The following is an 18,368-nucleotide window of genomic DNA, read 5'->3' on the forward strand; positions in this document are numbered from 1 at the left end:
TATCGGCTATGCTATGTTTGCTATGTTTGGATAGTATCGCCAGAAGTCGTTCGAGGGCTGAATTTTTCTTCCTTTAGAGAATGAAATTGAACTGAACTGAACTTAAAAAGAAATCAAAAATCAAAACCGCTTAAAATCAAACTTGAGCGTGAACAACTTTTAGAACTTTTCCTACAAAAACGAAAATTCAGGAACATAAATGTTTTCACAAGGTTTCTTCACACTTAAACAAACAAATGCACTTCTTTTATTATTTCTAGAAACATGAACAATCAAAACTGACGCAAAAAAAAATGAAAATGCTTGCTTACTCAGGAGTGAAGTTGAAAAGCTCTCCCCAGAACAGAATATCAAGCTTGGGCTTTGCCGTAGTCTCTCCTAGCTTGACTGCGTTGACAAATATCTGGCAGAATATCTTCTGTTTATTTTTGCTAGGCGCTCCTTTCATCTCCAACACATGCATTCGTAACGAACTCGCTTCTCTTGCAGGCTGCAACAGACCTGTAACAACAACGCACAACATCAAACAAAATTCTTTCAACATAGCCAACAGACAGTTCGAAAAGAATCAATGAAAGCAAGGAAACAAAAAATTAGACATGTTTTTTGAAAAAAACTTCAAGTTTCGGATTTCAAAAAAAAATATATTTCTGGCGTTAAAGCTCTTTGAAGTTCAAGAACATTTTTTAAATAAATTACCTCAACTTGGGAAAACTGGATTGAGAAATTAGAAAATCTAGACATTAAAATCCACATTCTAGAAGTCGATTACGTTTTTCTGGACACTTTTGCAGTTCGATAGTGGAGTTAGCCCTCTTTTTCAAAAAGAAATGAACTGAACTTAGAAAGAAATCAAGTCAAACCGCAAAAAAATTCAAATTAAAGCGTGAAAGAGTCTTCACGCCGTTCATGGACTTTTAAAAACTGATTGCACCAAAACCCAGATACTCTTTAGTATACTTTCGAGTTGAATAAAACTTAACTACCACAGTCAATTTTCACAATTGAAAATGGGGGGGGGGGTTAGGTTTTAGCCTAAAACGCGACATCAGACCTTTGCTTGCCCAAAAACTGAAAACTTTGATCTTGTTTCAGGTGATTGTATTTTGAAAAGTTTTTTAAGGGAAGCAATAGCGCATTGCAGGTATTACCACTGTGGGTAGAAAAAGTTGCTACATTTACAATCTGCAGACAAGAATGCGAGGGGCAGTAATTGTTGTTTACCTGCTGCAAATTGACTTTGCTGCTGTTGATGTTGTTGTTGCATGGTTGAGGCACTTGCGTGAGTCACACTGTAAGGCATCATTGGTTGCATAATCTGCGGCTGATGTTGTTGAGGAGCAAACATCTGGTTGGTACTATTATTGTTGTTGTTTATGTTGACAGAAGATGAGAGAGATTGAATTGATGATTGGTTGGCCCCAGCTGAGGACATCGAAATCGGAGTTTGGCGTAGAGTAGCGTTGCGGTTGGCGCTGAAACAGCTTTTGTTTGAGGATGAGCTGTGGTTACTATTGTTAGAATTACTAGCACCACTAGATGTGGATACACGTTCGAATCTGGATTTGGAGCTGGATGAACTCTCCTTCGATTTAGATTTGTTGCGTTTTTTCATGTTTGTGAAATTCAAGGAACGATTGGATTGGCAGAAAATTATTGTCATAACAGACTTGAAATTAAAAGTAAGTCAAGTCAAAAAACAAACGAGTTCGTAAGTAAAACCAGTTTGACACAATCGAATTAATTCAAATCGGCGGGATCTTCTTTATTTATTTCACATTCCATTGGAGCTCTGAGGGTTTCAACTGTTTCTTAATGAAACCAAACAGTTCGCGAGATTATTAAGGAAACTTTTTTGGTGAATGTTCAAAATTAGTTTGTGGTATGGTGAAGAGAGGTTAACAATCTGCCCATGGCTTCTTGGGCACAACTAGTAAGGGTGTTTTGGATTGGGTTGGACAGCATGTGTTGGGGTAATTTAGAATAACAACTGATTATTTTGGGTTACATTGCTGGTTAAAACTGATCAAAATATAAACAATTAAGTAGTAGACATTTAGACTTCAGGTTCTCAAGTTGGTGGAACTAAAACTGCAAGATACACCACCGCAAAATTGGCTGTCAAAATACTAACTGCAGAAAAGGCAACTAATACCCTTCTTATACGGTCTTAACTTGCTAATTCAAATGCACCTCGCTACGTCTATTTGTATGATTTTTCTGCTCAAAACACACTACATTTTAGCTTTGATACCGTAGTTCCGTGCCATTACCTTATTCAAAAGCTCTCGAGTTCAATAATTTTACCCCTGTTCTTAAAAGAACTCGAAGCCTCAAGTTGCCTCAAAGAAATACGCAGTTGACAGTCGACCAATAAAAAAGCATTACATAGAGACCGTTGAACGTGCCATACAAAGATTTCTAACCGCCGTGATTAAGAATACATTCGACCGTACTTTATTTTCCTCAGTGAAGAAAAAAGTGAATCTACCCGCGGCGGGGGAAATTGGGGGCTGTTTGCGGACGCGTGAACAGACAACGCGGTCTGCTGTGCCAGTTCCCGCTGCGACAGAACGAACAAGCTTTGATTTCAGCGATATCAGGTTGTTTCCATTAAGTAGACTTGCTTGGGAAGTAATTACATGTATAACATGCATTAGGCGATAATCGAAATCATAAGAACAAAAAAACGTCTGAGCTGAAAAATAATGAAGGTAATTCATCGGGTACGGGTAGTACGACATTATACGGACTAAGTGCTGCGATATATCGATAAAAGCAACACCTTTGATTTAGGTTAGCCAACAGTAACTCAGCCTTGAAAATTTGGTAATTTAGTAAATTTTCAGTGGGAAAAAATATATATGCATTTAATACATGCAAATGGCTTTCATTTTTTCCTCCACAAGATGGCTTTCACATTTTACTCCACTGGGACAACATATCACAAATATTAGCAAAACGATTTGGGAGCCAAGGAAAGCTTCACACAAGGACTGAACCAAAAAAAGTTGACCATTCATCCTCCAAACAATTGCTTTAAAAATTTCAACCAGCTACTGAAAATTGAGATACTTGTGATGTAAAATGCGAGAGTAAAAAAGTAATTTAAAAAATCTGAGATATAAATATTCAATAATTTCCAAATTTGAAAATTTTTATCACTGTTTGGAGCAAATGATTAACCAACTAAAAATGACCAAAAATTTTGCCAATGTATGCTGAACAATAGTTGCTAACAAATCAAAGCTAACAAGTCGCGTAACTACCAACCTAAGCTATCTTATCAAATGCAGTGTTCCATCAGTCATAATTCTATCATACTACTATCAGCGGCCAACAAAAAGCTCTAGAGTAAGAAAAAGTTACTCTCATGATAAAAAGATCGAAAAAATCCAGCCAATCAAAAACTTTTAAATTCCTGTTTTCTTTAGCTTTTTCAATAGACACTTTGATTGTATCAATTAACAATCGGCCTTTCTGACATGAATGATTAACGCTCTGAGAAGATTCCAACGAATACAGTCACAAGACCCGGAGCTTGAAAACGCGTATCACAAGCAGTGAGTGATATCCAACATAACCTTTCATTTTAAAGTTGATTTAACCAAATGGTTGAAAAATGGTTTGTTAAACTAAATTAACCAATGACTAATTGGTTTGACCGATTTTGTAAATAAAAAACAGGTCATAATTAACCAATTAATCTGGGCAAATACGGTAATTTTTCAGGACTATTCAGAAGAGGCAAATATCTTCAACACGTCGCTTCCTCGAGAATGGGCACTGCAGACCCTCTGAGATGACTCCTAAGAAAGCTTAAATTATAACAGAAACTAACCTTGCAGGATTTATAGCTTGCCCTGATGCAGTTGAAACTGAGTTGCTACTATGCCTTCTATGCATTGCACTCAGTCCCATGATTGTAGCACTAGGAGCGACAACTGAACTAATTTTGTCGCTATTCTCATTAGATATATTAGTAGTGTAAGTTGCAGTTTTATTCCGAGGAGTCAGCATTTGTTTATCGTTAGTAATGGGAAACGATTCATCATCAGCCACGTAATTTTCTTCATCAACATCCGAACCTTCTAACTCGTGCCATCGCAGCTGAAGACCGGCGTTATTTGCGGTGTCTAATCTTTTCACCAAGTGTTCACGCTTCAACTTGCTCGGAGGACTGGCTAAATGAAATATAACGCCATGTGCTGACGGCGAAAACTTCACTTTATCACTAGTGACTTGAGACCCCCAGTCGTGCAAGTTACACGTGAAAGACTTCGGTCTGTTACCGTTTGAGCTTCCTGGTTTACGAAAGCGAACATTACTTATAAACAACTCCGAGTACGGGTTTTCCTCTTTCGGCGACTGGTTGTAGTACCCGTTGAACATCTCGGCAGACGCTACTTCGCTGTCGGGAGTCGCAATTAGAACTCGGTTTTCCGAGCTCACGGAATTATTCGTGAACTGGTTCTCGTAAAACGCTTCCATTTGAGGAGTGTCCAACTCATTTATGCTCTTGTATATTGGACTGTTAGATGTTGCACTGCAGCAGCTGCCCATGATTCGCCAAGCTTCAACGATTGCCAGCGAGAAGTTGCGTTTGCAACCAGTTTTCATGCAAATTTGCAAAAGATACCTTAGCAAAGCTCAAGGATAAATACTCCACAAAAATCTGGTAAAAACTTGGGGTTATGTTGAGCTCAGGGTTAAGTAAGGGTCAAAACTAAGTTGATTGATTTAATGGCTGTTTACTGGCAAACAACTCAAGTCAATATTAATCGGACAGTCGAGATACAAATATTGTTAATGATTGGTGCAGTTAGCAGGAATGGTTAGTACTTAGACAGACTGGAATAAATGGGAACTTAATTCCGACATCTCACATGTTTTTCATCACCAGAAGTCGATAAGGAAAAAGTAGCTCTGCATTTTCACGGATGATGCGTAGAATTGTTTCCAAAATGGACTCCATCATAAATTTTGAACGACTAGTGATCCTGTTCAAATTGGTATAATATAGCGAGTAGTTTGGTCGATTTTATCTGAGAAGAATCAATAGTTGAATTTAGTGTTTCGACGCTAGCATGTGGTACAATTACTGCGACCGGAGTTTCATGGATGGCAAACAACTAATAAAGGATCGATTCAAGCCACGATATTTCAATGGCCCGTAGGGTTTCAGATAACTTCAAGGTCACTCAGTAGATGTCTTTGCGAAAGCAGTTCACCATAACTTTCAATGGCCCGTAGGGTTTCAGATAACTTCAAGGTCACTCAGTAGATGTCTTTGCGAAAACAGTTCACTGACTCTACTATCATGTGAATTAATATATCACAACTTTCATATGGTAGTTTCAAAATTATGTCCTTGACAGTTGGTAATGGTAAGCAATCGCTAGATGTCGTCACAAATAACTTCATAACTCTTTATATATCGCTGCTAACTGCAGGCAATCGCTAGATTATATGATTTTTTATATTGCAGCTTGAAATGATCTTGTAGGTAGTTAATTATAATAAATAACGACAACCAAGTTTTTTTATATGCCATTTCAAAGCAATAAATTCATATTAACCAGATGACAAGCGATCAAAAAGAAACCGAATCTAAGAGACCCATAAGTCCCGTTTTTCATTCGTTGATTTAAATCCACAACACATTACGACCGAGAATCAATCAGAAAGGCTTTAATTGATATGCTCCACTTTTAATCAGCGCAATTTCACAGTAACACAACACTACAACACACAAACTACTTATGGTAAGCCCTTTGAAGTATCAATTCAAGGATAAACAATCAAATCCGTTGCTGCCTCAAACTATAACGGTACAGAAACACAAAAGAAGTCATATTGAAGTCTAGTTCTGAATTAACCATCTGCACAGTTATAACTGTATTATAAATTAACAAAATATAATATACGACGAGAAATAGGATTATTGTGGTTAAAATATCAATAGGTTCTCGTCAGTACATAAGCACAGGTTTATTATAACGGCCACTAGTCTAAACCCCTGTGATTATTTCAGGGTTGGCCGGTGATCCATATATCTTCTTCTGAAAATTGACTAAAATTTCCGGACCCATCAAAAAGTATAACACATCAAGGCCTGCAGTACCTCAGAATTGCTAACGATAACTAAGAAAAATTTCCATTCCCTTTTAACTAACCGAAATCTACCATTTCTGACAATTTAATGGCAAATTTATTCACGATTGCTTTGATAACATGGATTCTGCTAACAACGAAAAACCGTATAACATCCGTTCCACGTTGAAAACCCATTAATAAAAGCTGGAGTATCAAACTTTGGCTAAACTATTACTCAGTTCAAAAACAAAAAGTAGGGCTAATCAGCCGCACAAGGTAGATAATGAAGGAACAAAAGTAATAAAAGGTAACTTGAAAGAAACAAGATATCAGGTGAAATCGAGGAGCTCGAATGGTATTCTACACAGGGGCGAAGCAGAGCTTCTTGCCATTTGCAATACACCAGACACAGAAAAACGTCTATAAGCTAAAATTATTCCCACAAAAAATCTCACAAAAATCTAATTCAAACGAGGGCAGCCGGTTGCTGTGCATGTAGCACAGAATGATCCGACCACATTCATAAAAATACCAACAGGTTTTTTTCCTTCTTTTTCTTCAATTTAGTGCCGTTTTTGTGGGTGGTGGGATGAGAGAACTATACAAATTGTACAAAACTGGCGAAGTAGGCAAAGTTGTCAACGGCTATCTTCAAAAAATGAAAAACCAAATATGAAAATTTCAAAACATAGCCAATTGACAGTTGGAAAAGAGAAATGAACGCAAGAAAACCGAAAAAAAACTTGTTTTTTCAAAAATATTCAACTATTGAATTTCGAAGAAAAAAAAAGTTTGTTTTAAAGCTCTTTGAATTTGCATAACAATTTATGAACAATTTTTGTTAAAAATAACCCAATTTGAGAAAACTGGATCAATAGGTAAAACTTTTTTTCACTGGGAAATCTGATAATTAATTTCAATTTTCGAAATTAGAATTCGATCACGTTTTTTGTGACCTTTACATTTTTGCTGTTCGATAGTGGAGTTTGCCTTTGTTTTAGCAATAGGAATGCCTTGAACTTGATAAAAAATCACAAGTCAAATCGCGAAAAATCAAAATTGAGCGTGAACAAATTTTAAGACCTTTTCTTGAAAACAAAAAAAATCTGCAAGACCTATATAAGAGTACTCACTACGTTCATTACTCTTAAAAATGTTCGATTGTTTTTGCACAATAATGTTATAATTTTTTTCAGAAAACTTCTGCTGCCAACGAAGCGCTAAATGAAGCTTCCACACAAGTTTTCCTTTAGTACAAAATAAGTTTTTTTAGTTTAATTGACCAATTTCTTTCAATATTTATATAACGAACGTAACTCATTGGCGTTTCTCGGAGTTAGACTAAATCTTAAAAAAAACAGTTTTTCTCGATAACCGAACGTTTTAAATTTTTTTTCTAATGTCGAGTCACGACTGAAAGGGCTTTAATTTGATATATCACTCGACCCATTCCTATGTTTATTTGTGGTAACTGATTGTGTCGAAAACAAAAAAAGTTAAAAAACATCCGAATACAAAGTTCCTCCCCATTTTCAATGGCCGGAACAAAAAACTCTTTCAACAAATCAAATCCAGAAAAAAAATTGTATCTTATACAAAACTTGAAAAATCAAATACACAACCTTTAACTCGAATAATTTTACTAACGAAGTTCTAGCGATTTGTTTCCGAGAAAAAAAGCTCAAATTTAATAAATTGAAAGACATTTACGGGTACCAACAAGAAAGTAGTACCAAGCATGGGCGTTACATCTGTTGTAAATGTGCAGAAGCAACCGCTTCAACTGGAATTGATTATAAAAAAATAAAGGAACTTTGAATAGTATAGAAAATCGATCACAACTTAACGCACAGCATAAAACAAACAAGTAATATATGAGATAGGTGCCACATTTCATGAAGTTTTCAGTGTATAACAGTCAAACAAAACCTAAGAAAAGATTAAACATAAAAAAAAAACAAAAAAACAGGCAGATTTTTGCTTGTTTTTGCTAAAATAAATCTGGATTTGAATATCCAGCAAAGATACAATTTACTAGTATAAGTGCTCAAAACAAATAAAACCACAGCTATAACACAGCAACTAACAATCAAAGAAAATGAAGAAAAAAAAACGGTACAGAAGACGAAGAACAAAAATCAAAATTGCATTTACTTACATAGCTACATATTACTGATATATACCTATCTAAAACGACTTCACCTACTAAAATACAGATGCGAAGTAGCAATTCGCATAAATAAACAATAAAACAACGAATTGCCCAAACAGTCGAAAAATTTTAAGGCTGATTGTACCATCCGGTAAGCAGACACCCGGTACCATCCGGAATCGATCTCCAGACCTCCCGCTTCTTCCGAATGCCGGAATTTGACCACTACCAAGGCGGATATTAATGAAAAAGATCAAGCACGGAGTGGGAAGAAATTTAATATTCTCACAAAGCAGGTACCTATTTGATCGGACTTGCAACACGAGAAACAGCATTTAGTATTACTTATTTTAGACTCGATCAGCAGGGTTAATGTACGACCTTGACACTTATTTTTCAGGAAAGGTACAGGAAAATGTTCTTGCTTTACTACCTGATGAAGGTCAAGCGTGACCAAGGATCTTGTCCATTGAGGTCAAACGCACTACCTCCACTGGAGCCAAACTTAAAATGTGTCGACCTCGACCTGAATAGATTATCATTTCAGCTACTCTTGAAAAACTAACACGCAATAACTTCCACTCTTTATATATATTTTTTCTTTTTTATGGTTCTACTAATTTCCTGGTTATAACTCTCATATCAAAGGCCAACTTAATGAATTAAACCAAAACCAGCAAACCACTAGCTGTTAAAAAAAGACCGAAAACTGATACTGTGGCATCACCTACTGTTAGTTAAAATAGCTATAATTTAATTCTCGTACAATACAATATGTCGGTAATTGTCGCGAAGTAAAATTTAAACGGATTTTTGAAAAAATCTTAATAAAATCATTAACTGAAAGTCTCACCTGTCCAGTTTCTGTTTTTCGAGGGTGGAGCTGTGATGCATTTGTTGTAGATTGTTAGTAGAACTTGTTCTGTTCGGATGACTGGATCCGCTCATAGCAAGTGTCGAAGGAGTCCCTCCTCCTCCAATCACCACCGGCCCCATTCCATTTGGACCCCCATTCATGTGCAAGTAGTTGTCAGTAGTCAACGTCGTCAGCCTACTCCCTCCCAAAGACGACTTCAGCTGACGCAAGTTAGACTGCGAGCAGTGATTGGCTGATGAAAATATTGATGCCTCATTCTCATTGGTTGAAGTCGAAGACTGCAGAAGTATGTTCTCGTTGGAGTCCAACGCAAGTGATGGTCGATGTTGATGATTTCGCAACTTCCTTCCACTATTTCCACTTCCCTCCAAGTGATGCGAATTGAAATACTGCGAGTGACTAGAGTGAATTGGAGGGAAGTTGTTTGATTGGTTGAAATGATACTCGGCACTCGACTCTACAATTCTATCGTGAGAGGAATCTGCATTCTGATTGGATAAAACAGGCACTGCATTCTGATTGGTTGCTGGCGAGTAAACTGAGTTGAATACCAGCGATTCATGAGATCGCGAGAGCCAAGACGGTCTAAAGAAGTTTGGAAAACAACTTTCTATAAATTTCCACGAAACACCAAGTGGTTTCTTTCTAATCAGAATCTTAGCGCGGTTTTTAACACTATATTTACGAGTTGGCTTTTCGAAACTTTCAACCTCATCTAACATTTCGAGCGACGGGCTCTTGTTCTCGAAACTAGAGATCAAATCGGGGGGTTTTGAAGGATCGAAAAAACTGAAGTTTTCGAGAACACCTAATTTTCCCATTGTTAAAGGGGTAAAATCACTAGTTGAGTGAAACGATTGCAAAACTACGCGATTTTCGTCCATAACAATTAGGAGTCAAAAGGAAAAATAAACAAAATTGGCGAACGATTTGAGAAATTTACTGTTAACAAAGGCCGAGAGCAACAAGGACTTGCATGGCACAATTGCTTAAATAAACAATCGCAGTTTGCAATACAAATCTACCATTGGATCACAGTTAGTGGTAACACAACAATTGACAGCCACTTCACGGTCGATTTATATGCTGAAATTCAATTCCAGTTCAGATGACTATCATAACAAGATAAACATCCAAAGACCTTCAGGCAAACTGTGTCAGAAAGGTCGGCAAGATCAAACTGCTTACCGACCAGCAGCTGCGGAGCGTGTAATACAAGAACCAAATAAAAAATTAAAAAGACAACAACTAAAAACATGCATATAAAAAACATAAAAATAGATCAAATTATTTTAAGACACCGTCATTTTCAGTATTAGAACCAATTTTTCATAACAAGACAGGATATTTTTTTCTCAAAAGCGTTATATTAAAAGAGCACATTACAAACAGGCCCAACCGCAGAAACGTGTCAAATTTTTAAGCAAAAGAATACCTTGATATCCAGACCCAGACAGTATTTGCAATTACGCAATGCAGTAGCCAAAAATAGACATTGAATATGAGTCAAACACGCTGTTAAAAAATTGGCTTTATGCAAATGCATTATGAATTTTACTATACAATGAAACAATTGCATAAAATTAATGGGGGCTATTCTCATGCGCGAAGGACCGAATGGGCGAAAAAACTTGTAGGCCAAGGACCAAAGACAAAATTAGTCGAAAGCCAATTTTTAAAAAGAAACAATTGCCATTCAATTAAAATGAATTAAATGAATCAACATTTTGTAATGTAAAATTTGTCCCAATTTTCCGGCGGTCAATGACAAATTGAAAATTTTGCAGATTTCTGACATTTTTTTATTCGGCCAATATCAATACTCCAAACCCTGGAAATGTTTACTTTCTTTCCAAATTTTAGTTTACTGAAATCTGATTGGCTGATTTTTATTTTCGCTCATTCGGTCCTTCGCGCATGAGGGATTCCACCAAACTTCATGCTTGAAGGACCGAATGCTTGAAATTAATTTTAGCTTACTTTCCGCCAATCAGAATTGAGTATTCAAAATCTCAAAATAAATCGTGAAAATCTCAAAGTAAGAAAATAAATCCAGGCCATTAGTGTTAATATTGACCGATTAAATATAAAGCAGATGAGTTTTCAAGACTGAAAATTTCGTATGCTTTTGACCTCATTAATTTTGATAATCATCTGAATAGTATTGGGTTGTAGCCCGCAATTCGTAATTTTTTTTTTTGTTTTCCACTGATTTAATACATTTTCTGTTAATATTGACTTCGATTTTGTGAGAAAGGCATTTAGCCAGTAGAAACGCTTGGCGATTTTGATTGGTTGAAATTTTTCAAGCATTCGGTCCTTCAAGCATGAGAACCCTCCCCGGGGGGAGCTAGCTCAATAGCTACTTGAGACCTGTTTATAACCACTTGAACTACTTTTTATTGTACAAAACGGGGAGGGTTCTCATGCTTGAAGGACCGAATGCTTGAAAAATTTCAGCCAATCAAAATCGCTAAGCATTTCAATTGGCTAAATGCCTTTCTCACAAAATCGAAGTCAATATTAACAGAAAATGTTTTAAATCAGTAGAAAATAATCAAATATATTACAAATTGCGGGTTACAACCGCAAAACTATTCAGATAAACACCAAGTTTAATGAGTTCAAAATCATAAGAATTTTTAATTCTTGAAAACTCATCGGCTTATTATCTAATCGGTCAGTATTAACACTATTGGCCTGGATTTATTTTCTTACTTCGAGATTTTCACGATTTACTTTGAGATTTTGAATACTCAATTCTGATTGGCTGAAAGTAAGCTAAAATAAATTTCAAGCATTCGGTCCTTCAAGCATGAGGGACGCCACCGTACAAAACTATACGCCAGATTTTGCATTAAACGAGGAGAACAAAAAATCACATTATGAAAACTCAAAAAATAGACTAAGAGTGAAAAATGGCCACATTAGTCGCATAATCAACCGGCTTTAACATGTTATGTTCACCCCACCAATGCGTCGACAATTTGGTTGAGCAGTCATATTTGGAGCCCATATACCAAAAAAAAATGTTTTTTAAAAAGTACTGAAAAAACGTCATCTCTCAAAAAGTACAAGGCTTTGATCAGTCAAATTTGGAGGCAAGACTCGCAACCCCTGACTCGCTCAATAGAGATGAGAACTTCAACTTTTGTGAAGAGTTTTATATCTGTGTTTATGGAAAATCTTCAAAAAACATAAAAAACGCCACATTTCGAAAACTAAAAGCATTTCAGCAGTCGCATTCGTACGCAAGATTAGCAATTTCTGAGAGTACCCACACAGTACCCAAGTACATGCTTGGGATTTTTGAATCTGTTTTCAGAAAACTTTTTAAAAAGTCATAAAAGCTTAATTTCTCCAAAACTGCAAAGATTTCAGCAGTCATATTTGGGGGCACGATTCGCAACCCCTAAGAGTACCCTGACAGCCGACTAGAGAGTTGTGAATTGCAAATTTTGTGAAAATTTTTAAATGCAACTTTTCCGAAAATTTTTGAAAAATCACAAAAACCGTCGTATCGCAATCTTAAAGGATTTAGGTATTCATAATTGAAGGTCACACTCACAGCCCCTGGGGAAAACCTGACACCATCCCACTATTGAGTTGCTAATTTCAAATTTGGTAAACAAACAAAGAATTCAAACTAGAAAATTGAAGGAAAAATTTCGAACCATTGCAATATACGATATAGTTTGCCGTAAAAACATTCTTTCGTTGAACATGCCAAAATAATACGTTGAAAAAGCTTAAACATGGCGAGATAGTGAGGCCCGCATTTAATTATATAGTAGATAATAGATAAATAGATTCAATCGGCCAATTGATTTTTCTTCAAACAAAGTCGGCTTTTTCCTGTTTTGTATGCAGAAAATTGTGCAATTGCATACATTATATTTTCTGGCATCAATAGATGTCAAAAAGTGACCATGTTAACGTGCTTACCTCAAAGCAATCACCGCCCACACATCGGGGAAAAAAATAGAAAATTGATTTAATTTTTCAAAATTTTTTTTCTCGACACTCAAACAAAGAAATTTCAGTCTGCCAATTGATTGCGACCTATATACATTTCAAACATCTGCTCGCGTAGGGGTGAGATTGATCTGGAAAAAAAAACGGTTAAAATTACCCTTCAACAGAAGTTGATGATATGAATAGTTTTTGCGCAAGCAATAGAGTAAAAATTGGACTCTTCATAATGCAGAGGAGAGAATATTTCAAGAGATTTCCAGAAAAACATGCACAACATCAATAATCACGTGTTTCAAGTTTAAAATCACTACAAAATTTTTTATCTTCTTGGATCAAAACTCAAAAAAAATGCATACCTCTTCATAAAAAACACAAGCCAAGAAACAAAATCTCACTTTTAAAACTAGACATTTTGAAAAAAAACTAACGCAGATGTATCGAAAAAAAAAATAAATTCCATCAGGCCTGCATCTAGGATTTTCTTAAGGGAGGGATGTGTCGGCGAAAATTTAAGAAAATTCTACCATTCTACCTTATGCCAATATACCCTAGGCGAATGTACCCTGTGCTTAATTTCCCCAAACTTAATTTTATCTTTACTCAAATCTAGTGTTAGGGACAGTATGGAGGTGTTTCGTCTTTTGAGTCGTGCAGACCATCTGTTTCTTGAATATGTTTTTGATTACATGATTCTTTAATCTCAAAATTAATGATTCTTTGATCTCAAAGTATTCTATTTCGGATTCATCGATTAAAAGGCGTATGTTTTAATTGCTCTAATTTTAGGATAAAAAAGCGCAGGGCAGTGGGTAAATTGGACACAGACACGAACACTGGCGCTTCGCAAACAATGGCGAAAACACTGGCCAAAAAGCAGCTCTAGCAAGTGACATAAGAAAAAGTAGAAATAAACCTCGAATTTGCAAAAACTTGAAGCTTAGCAAAAACTTGCATTTGCAAAAATCTGCGACCTAGCAAATTTGAGTCTCATGCACTAACCATTCAGCAACGGATGCTTAAAATCCCCAAAAAGTAGCCACTAATAACGCAGCTACATATGCTAACATATGCAAAAGTAGCACCAAATACAAAAAGATACAACTTTGCATGTAATAAATTGCGAACCATAAAGCCAAAAAATTGCGATATATATTGAGTAAGAAAATTTCTGAAATCGAGATTTGATTACTGTTGTTGTTTGAAACTAACAGCTTTTTTCGGTTCACTTGATGCATCAACGGTGTAAACTTAATAATTATTCGAACGTTAAAGCACAGGTTATCAATAAGCTGTAAAGGTGCAACAAAAAGGCTGTCATGCCAATTCGATGGAGCAAATATTGTTACTTCAAGTCGCAACAAAATTTGCCACTAGTCGCAACAAAAGTGGCAACAATATTTGGGAATTAGTTCGAAAAAAAGTTCGTACTATAACACTTTGCTTCGCAATTGTAAATAGGGTCGAATGTCACGAAGCCATTTAGAACACACTCAGTTTGCATCACAGAATACTAAGTAGTCGCTCGATCAGCATTACTGTTTTATAAGTAAAAATTATATCAACTAGCATTTAAAAAAATCACACAAAATACAATTGTTGTCAAAATTATTATATCCAAAGCATAGTCCTTTCTCATATTTCACAATTTGGTGGCTACCAGAATACGTTTGAGCCATTACAGTTTGGCGTGCAATTGATCATTATTTATGTAATTAAGATTTTCATTTGCTTGTTAAGTGCTTGATTTCTCAATTATTGAATTTTTAAAATCTCAGAATCGATTATGATTTTCGTATTGTATTTCTGAGATATAAACACTATCAATATTATGCTAGTAAATAAATTTGGATGTTTTCAAACTTTTAATCTAGCCGAGATTGATGCTACACGAGCATCCATCTTTTTCACGATTCCTCCTACCATTGTGCGTCACTTGTATTGCAAATGGCTTTTTTTTCACTTTTTCAGATTTTGACACAATGCAGGTTACGATATATACAGGTTAAAACAGCATGGCGCTGAACAACTAGCAAAAATGACTTCCAGCTATGCTACATTTGAAACATATGATCAAGAAGAACGAAGTTTTTTAAGAAGTCCCATTAGTGTTGAATTTGCACATTCAAAAAATTGGCGCCAGTAACTAATCAATTTCATATATAATACCGGCAATTTAAAGAAACAAGATATTTGGTAAACAAACCGACGAAATCAAAGACGGCAGCCAATAACCTGAAATTCATGTACTGTCTATATAGTATCCATGAGTGCCATTTTTGTACTGAAGGCAAGATGGTAACTACCGAAAACTAAACAAGCATTTCGGAAACTAAACCTAGAGCTTAGTCGACAGCAATAAAGCCAAAAAAAAGGAAACATCGAAATTCTATAATTTCACAGACAAACAGATCTATCAAAATGTATAAAGATAGTTATAGAAAAAAACATGCCCAGACAAAAGAATGCAAAATTAGCATCGATAAAAAACGTAGTATGCAGTTAACAACTCCCTTCTACCTCAAAACAAACACACGCACACGAAAAAACTGTCAAAAAAGAAAACATTTATAAAAATTTAAAATAGAAAATCATATTAAAAACCAGCTGCACAAAAACTCTGGAATTCAGTTACCTGCAACATACGAATTATTAAAGTCGACATTCTGAAACAATAAATATTGCTGTGTTCAAAACTTTGCGCTGCAGTAGCTAAGCCGACATAAGTGAACAGACACACGGTAGTTCAAAAATGAAATGTTGCAGCAGAAAATTTCCTGGTCGCAAAATTTCAATTTTTAACCAAGTTGAGCCAACAACCTATGTCGTCTTTAATCCACTATTGGGACGACAAATGTCATTGGTTCAAGTCCCGTGAGAACTGTAATTTTGCTAACTGGAAGTTTTTTTTGTTGTAACACGTCATTTTATAACTACAGCAAAAATATTCCAGTTGGTGAAACTAAAATTCCTGACCGAACTTGAACCAATGACCTTTGTCGTCCCCAAAATTTGTAACTTGAACTTGACATGCTTATTCAATTGAGGTGCAAGAAAAGTCCTGTGAACAAAGTTTCTAATAGGAAAAAAAACTAGAACCCGGTTGCAATACCCTTGATAGTTGTACAGGTATATTTAGCATGCGATGAGACCTTCAAAAGCTGTCTACAGCAAAAAAAAACGCAAGTATCCTTTTATAAAACACTTGCTATGACAACTGTAACAATATTGCAAATTAGCAATGTTATGTATTTTATGCGCAGCCATGGCTAATGGGGCTAAAAAAAATCCGCCCATTCATCCAACGATTATGGGACGAATAAAAATCAAATAGGAGCTTCAATATTTTTGCAAAAAAACACACTGCTGATGAATAACTACTGCAAATATTACTTACTTAATTTTTCTCCAAACTTTTCCCATTCACTCGACAATTAACATCAATTAGATGAGTTGGTAAAAAATTAGAACGTTAATTCGAAAGCAATGAAAGATTAAAGAAAAAACAAAAGCAACGAAAAATTTCGAACTATTCTCTCGTTAAACCTTTAAGTCAATAAAGTTTTAATGCCATCAGAAAATGAAAATATTCACGTGTGGGCTGATTGAAAATAGAGCGCGTCAAAAGGAAAATTTAACGAGGCAGCGAAACGCGTCAAATTTAGTTATAAAATGTAAATAGTTAAGTTATAAATGGTAACGGGAATGGGAAGATTCTTCTTGTGGACAACTAACTGCTTTCGATCAAGCCATGCTAATACTTTTTTATTTGGAGTTCAATTCACGCTGTATGTTTGGAGTTTGAAGACGGTTGTAAACAGGTCTCCAACACAACAACTGGAAACGGTTTGTACCCTGAGCTAGCAGAAATCCAAACAATACTGTGCTCAGATTCAGAGCATTCGGGCAACGGTTTCCCTATTTTGGGGTATTTAGAAAAGGCTAATTTTAATTCTAGGACATTTGGAAACTCTTTCCAACACAGGGTAAATTAAACCACTCAATCGAAGAGCGAAGGGGAACTTGGGTTTTATTCCTATCGCAGCTGTATTGAGACGATAACAATATTGGAGGCTAGCAAAGATATTATAAACAACAAACGGATCAATTCATTTATAGTCAAGTTTCCGCTTAAACTTGTCTTATACTTCGTAAGGCAGTATCTTCAATTTTGACTTGTAAACTTAGAGAATCATTGAGAAATGGCTATAATGCCACTTGGCACTGAAATTTGTATACTTTCGAATAAATGAAGTGGCACGCGACGGTTTTCTGGCAGCTTTTATTTCAGGTTCAGACTAATATGTTTGCAACGGGTATTTATATCTAAGGAGTCAAATGAAGCTCTGTCAAATGCCACCTGAAGGCATGGACACTTTTTCCCAATCGAATTGAATTTAAATCTGACTGAGCCATGAATAAAAGTTGACAGTTCTTCGATCTATGAAAAAAGAAACTAAACTTTAATTGCAAATATTAAAAATAAATACAAATGGAGGATTTTAGCATCCAGAAATACGCATTTTTATTTGAAAAATCATAAGAAAATTTTTGAATGAAAACGGACTTAATTTTTGATATTAACTGGACAAGCAATATATGGAATTTGCTTTTATATCCAACCATCGTAATCACTCGATGGTACTGCCTATCGAACGAAAACGAAAATGAACGTAATATGACCTCAAACCAATCCAGTGTTTTTTTTACTTCCACTACTATATTTTAAATCCAAATATACAGAGCAGTAGTACGCTTTGAGCCATATGCATTCGCAATAGAGAAATATGCTCAATATTGCACCAAAAACAGAGCTAGATTCATCTACTTCAATTATTCAAAGCTTTCTTCTTTATTGCTAGAGGAGATTGAAAAAGCAACATAGTAGAGGCTGCAATTCAGTGTACAAAACCAAATGTTTCATTGTCGCAAAAGAAATTCAATTGAAAAGCAAAATGGACAATAAGGAAGTAATTTTTCAACATTTTTTTCAGCCGTTTTTGTCAATGTGACTAGCAAGCAGATCTCATGAAGAGTGAAAACAAAAAAAATAACATGCGGGTACTGTGCAAGCAGCAGAATGTCCCGAAACACTAATCATTGTCAAGAAATTTATACTATACTGTCAAGATGCTTTATGAATTTTCTTAAGCCGTTTTTCGGTTAGGGTAAGGTATAAAATTACATTATAAGAATCCAGTGAGACTATTTGAAGATTTCCAAATTTGGTGCTACCTCCATGGACAGACGCTTGTGGGCAATTTTCTATGT

At 35.6% G+C, this 18,368-nt stretch overlaps 1 protein-coding gene across 4 annotated transcripts in view; it reads right to left on the reverse strand.

Moving 5' to 3' along the window:
* LOC134845249 (uncharacterized) overlaps positions 1-17,840 on the reverse strand; it is a 32,182-nt gene extending 14,342 nt beyond the window's left edge. Inside the window, exons 1-5 of one of the 4 annotated variants that reach the window (XM_063862175.1) lie at positions 16,495-17,840; positions 9,102-9,710; positions 8,682-8,774; positions 1,225-1,475; positions 312-501 (exon numbers count right to left, since the gene is read on the reverse strand). In XM_063862175.1, the coding sequence (XP_063718245.1) occupies positions 312-501; positions 1,225-1,475; positions 8,682-8,774; positions 9,102-9,710; positions 16,495-16,520 (1,169 nt within the window). In that variant the 5' untranslated portion in view covers positions 16,521-17,840. The remainder of the gene's footprint in view (positions 1-311; positions 502-1,224; positions 1,476-8,681; positions 8,775-9,101; positions 9,711-16,494) is intronic. The other 3 variants (XM_063862178.1, XM_063862177.1, XM_063862176.1) reach the window with 3 other exon arrangements.
* Between the last annotated feature and the right edge of the window lie 528 nt (positions 17,841-18,368).

Source organism: Symsagittifera roscoffensis, chromosome 4 (assembly GCF_963678635.1).
Source record: "Symsagittifera roscoffensis chromosome 4, txSymRosc1.1, whole genome shotgun sequence".
Lineage (NCBI taxonomy): Eukaryota > Metazoa > Xenacoelomorpha > Acoela > Convolutidae > Symsagittifera > Symsagittifera roscoffensis.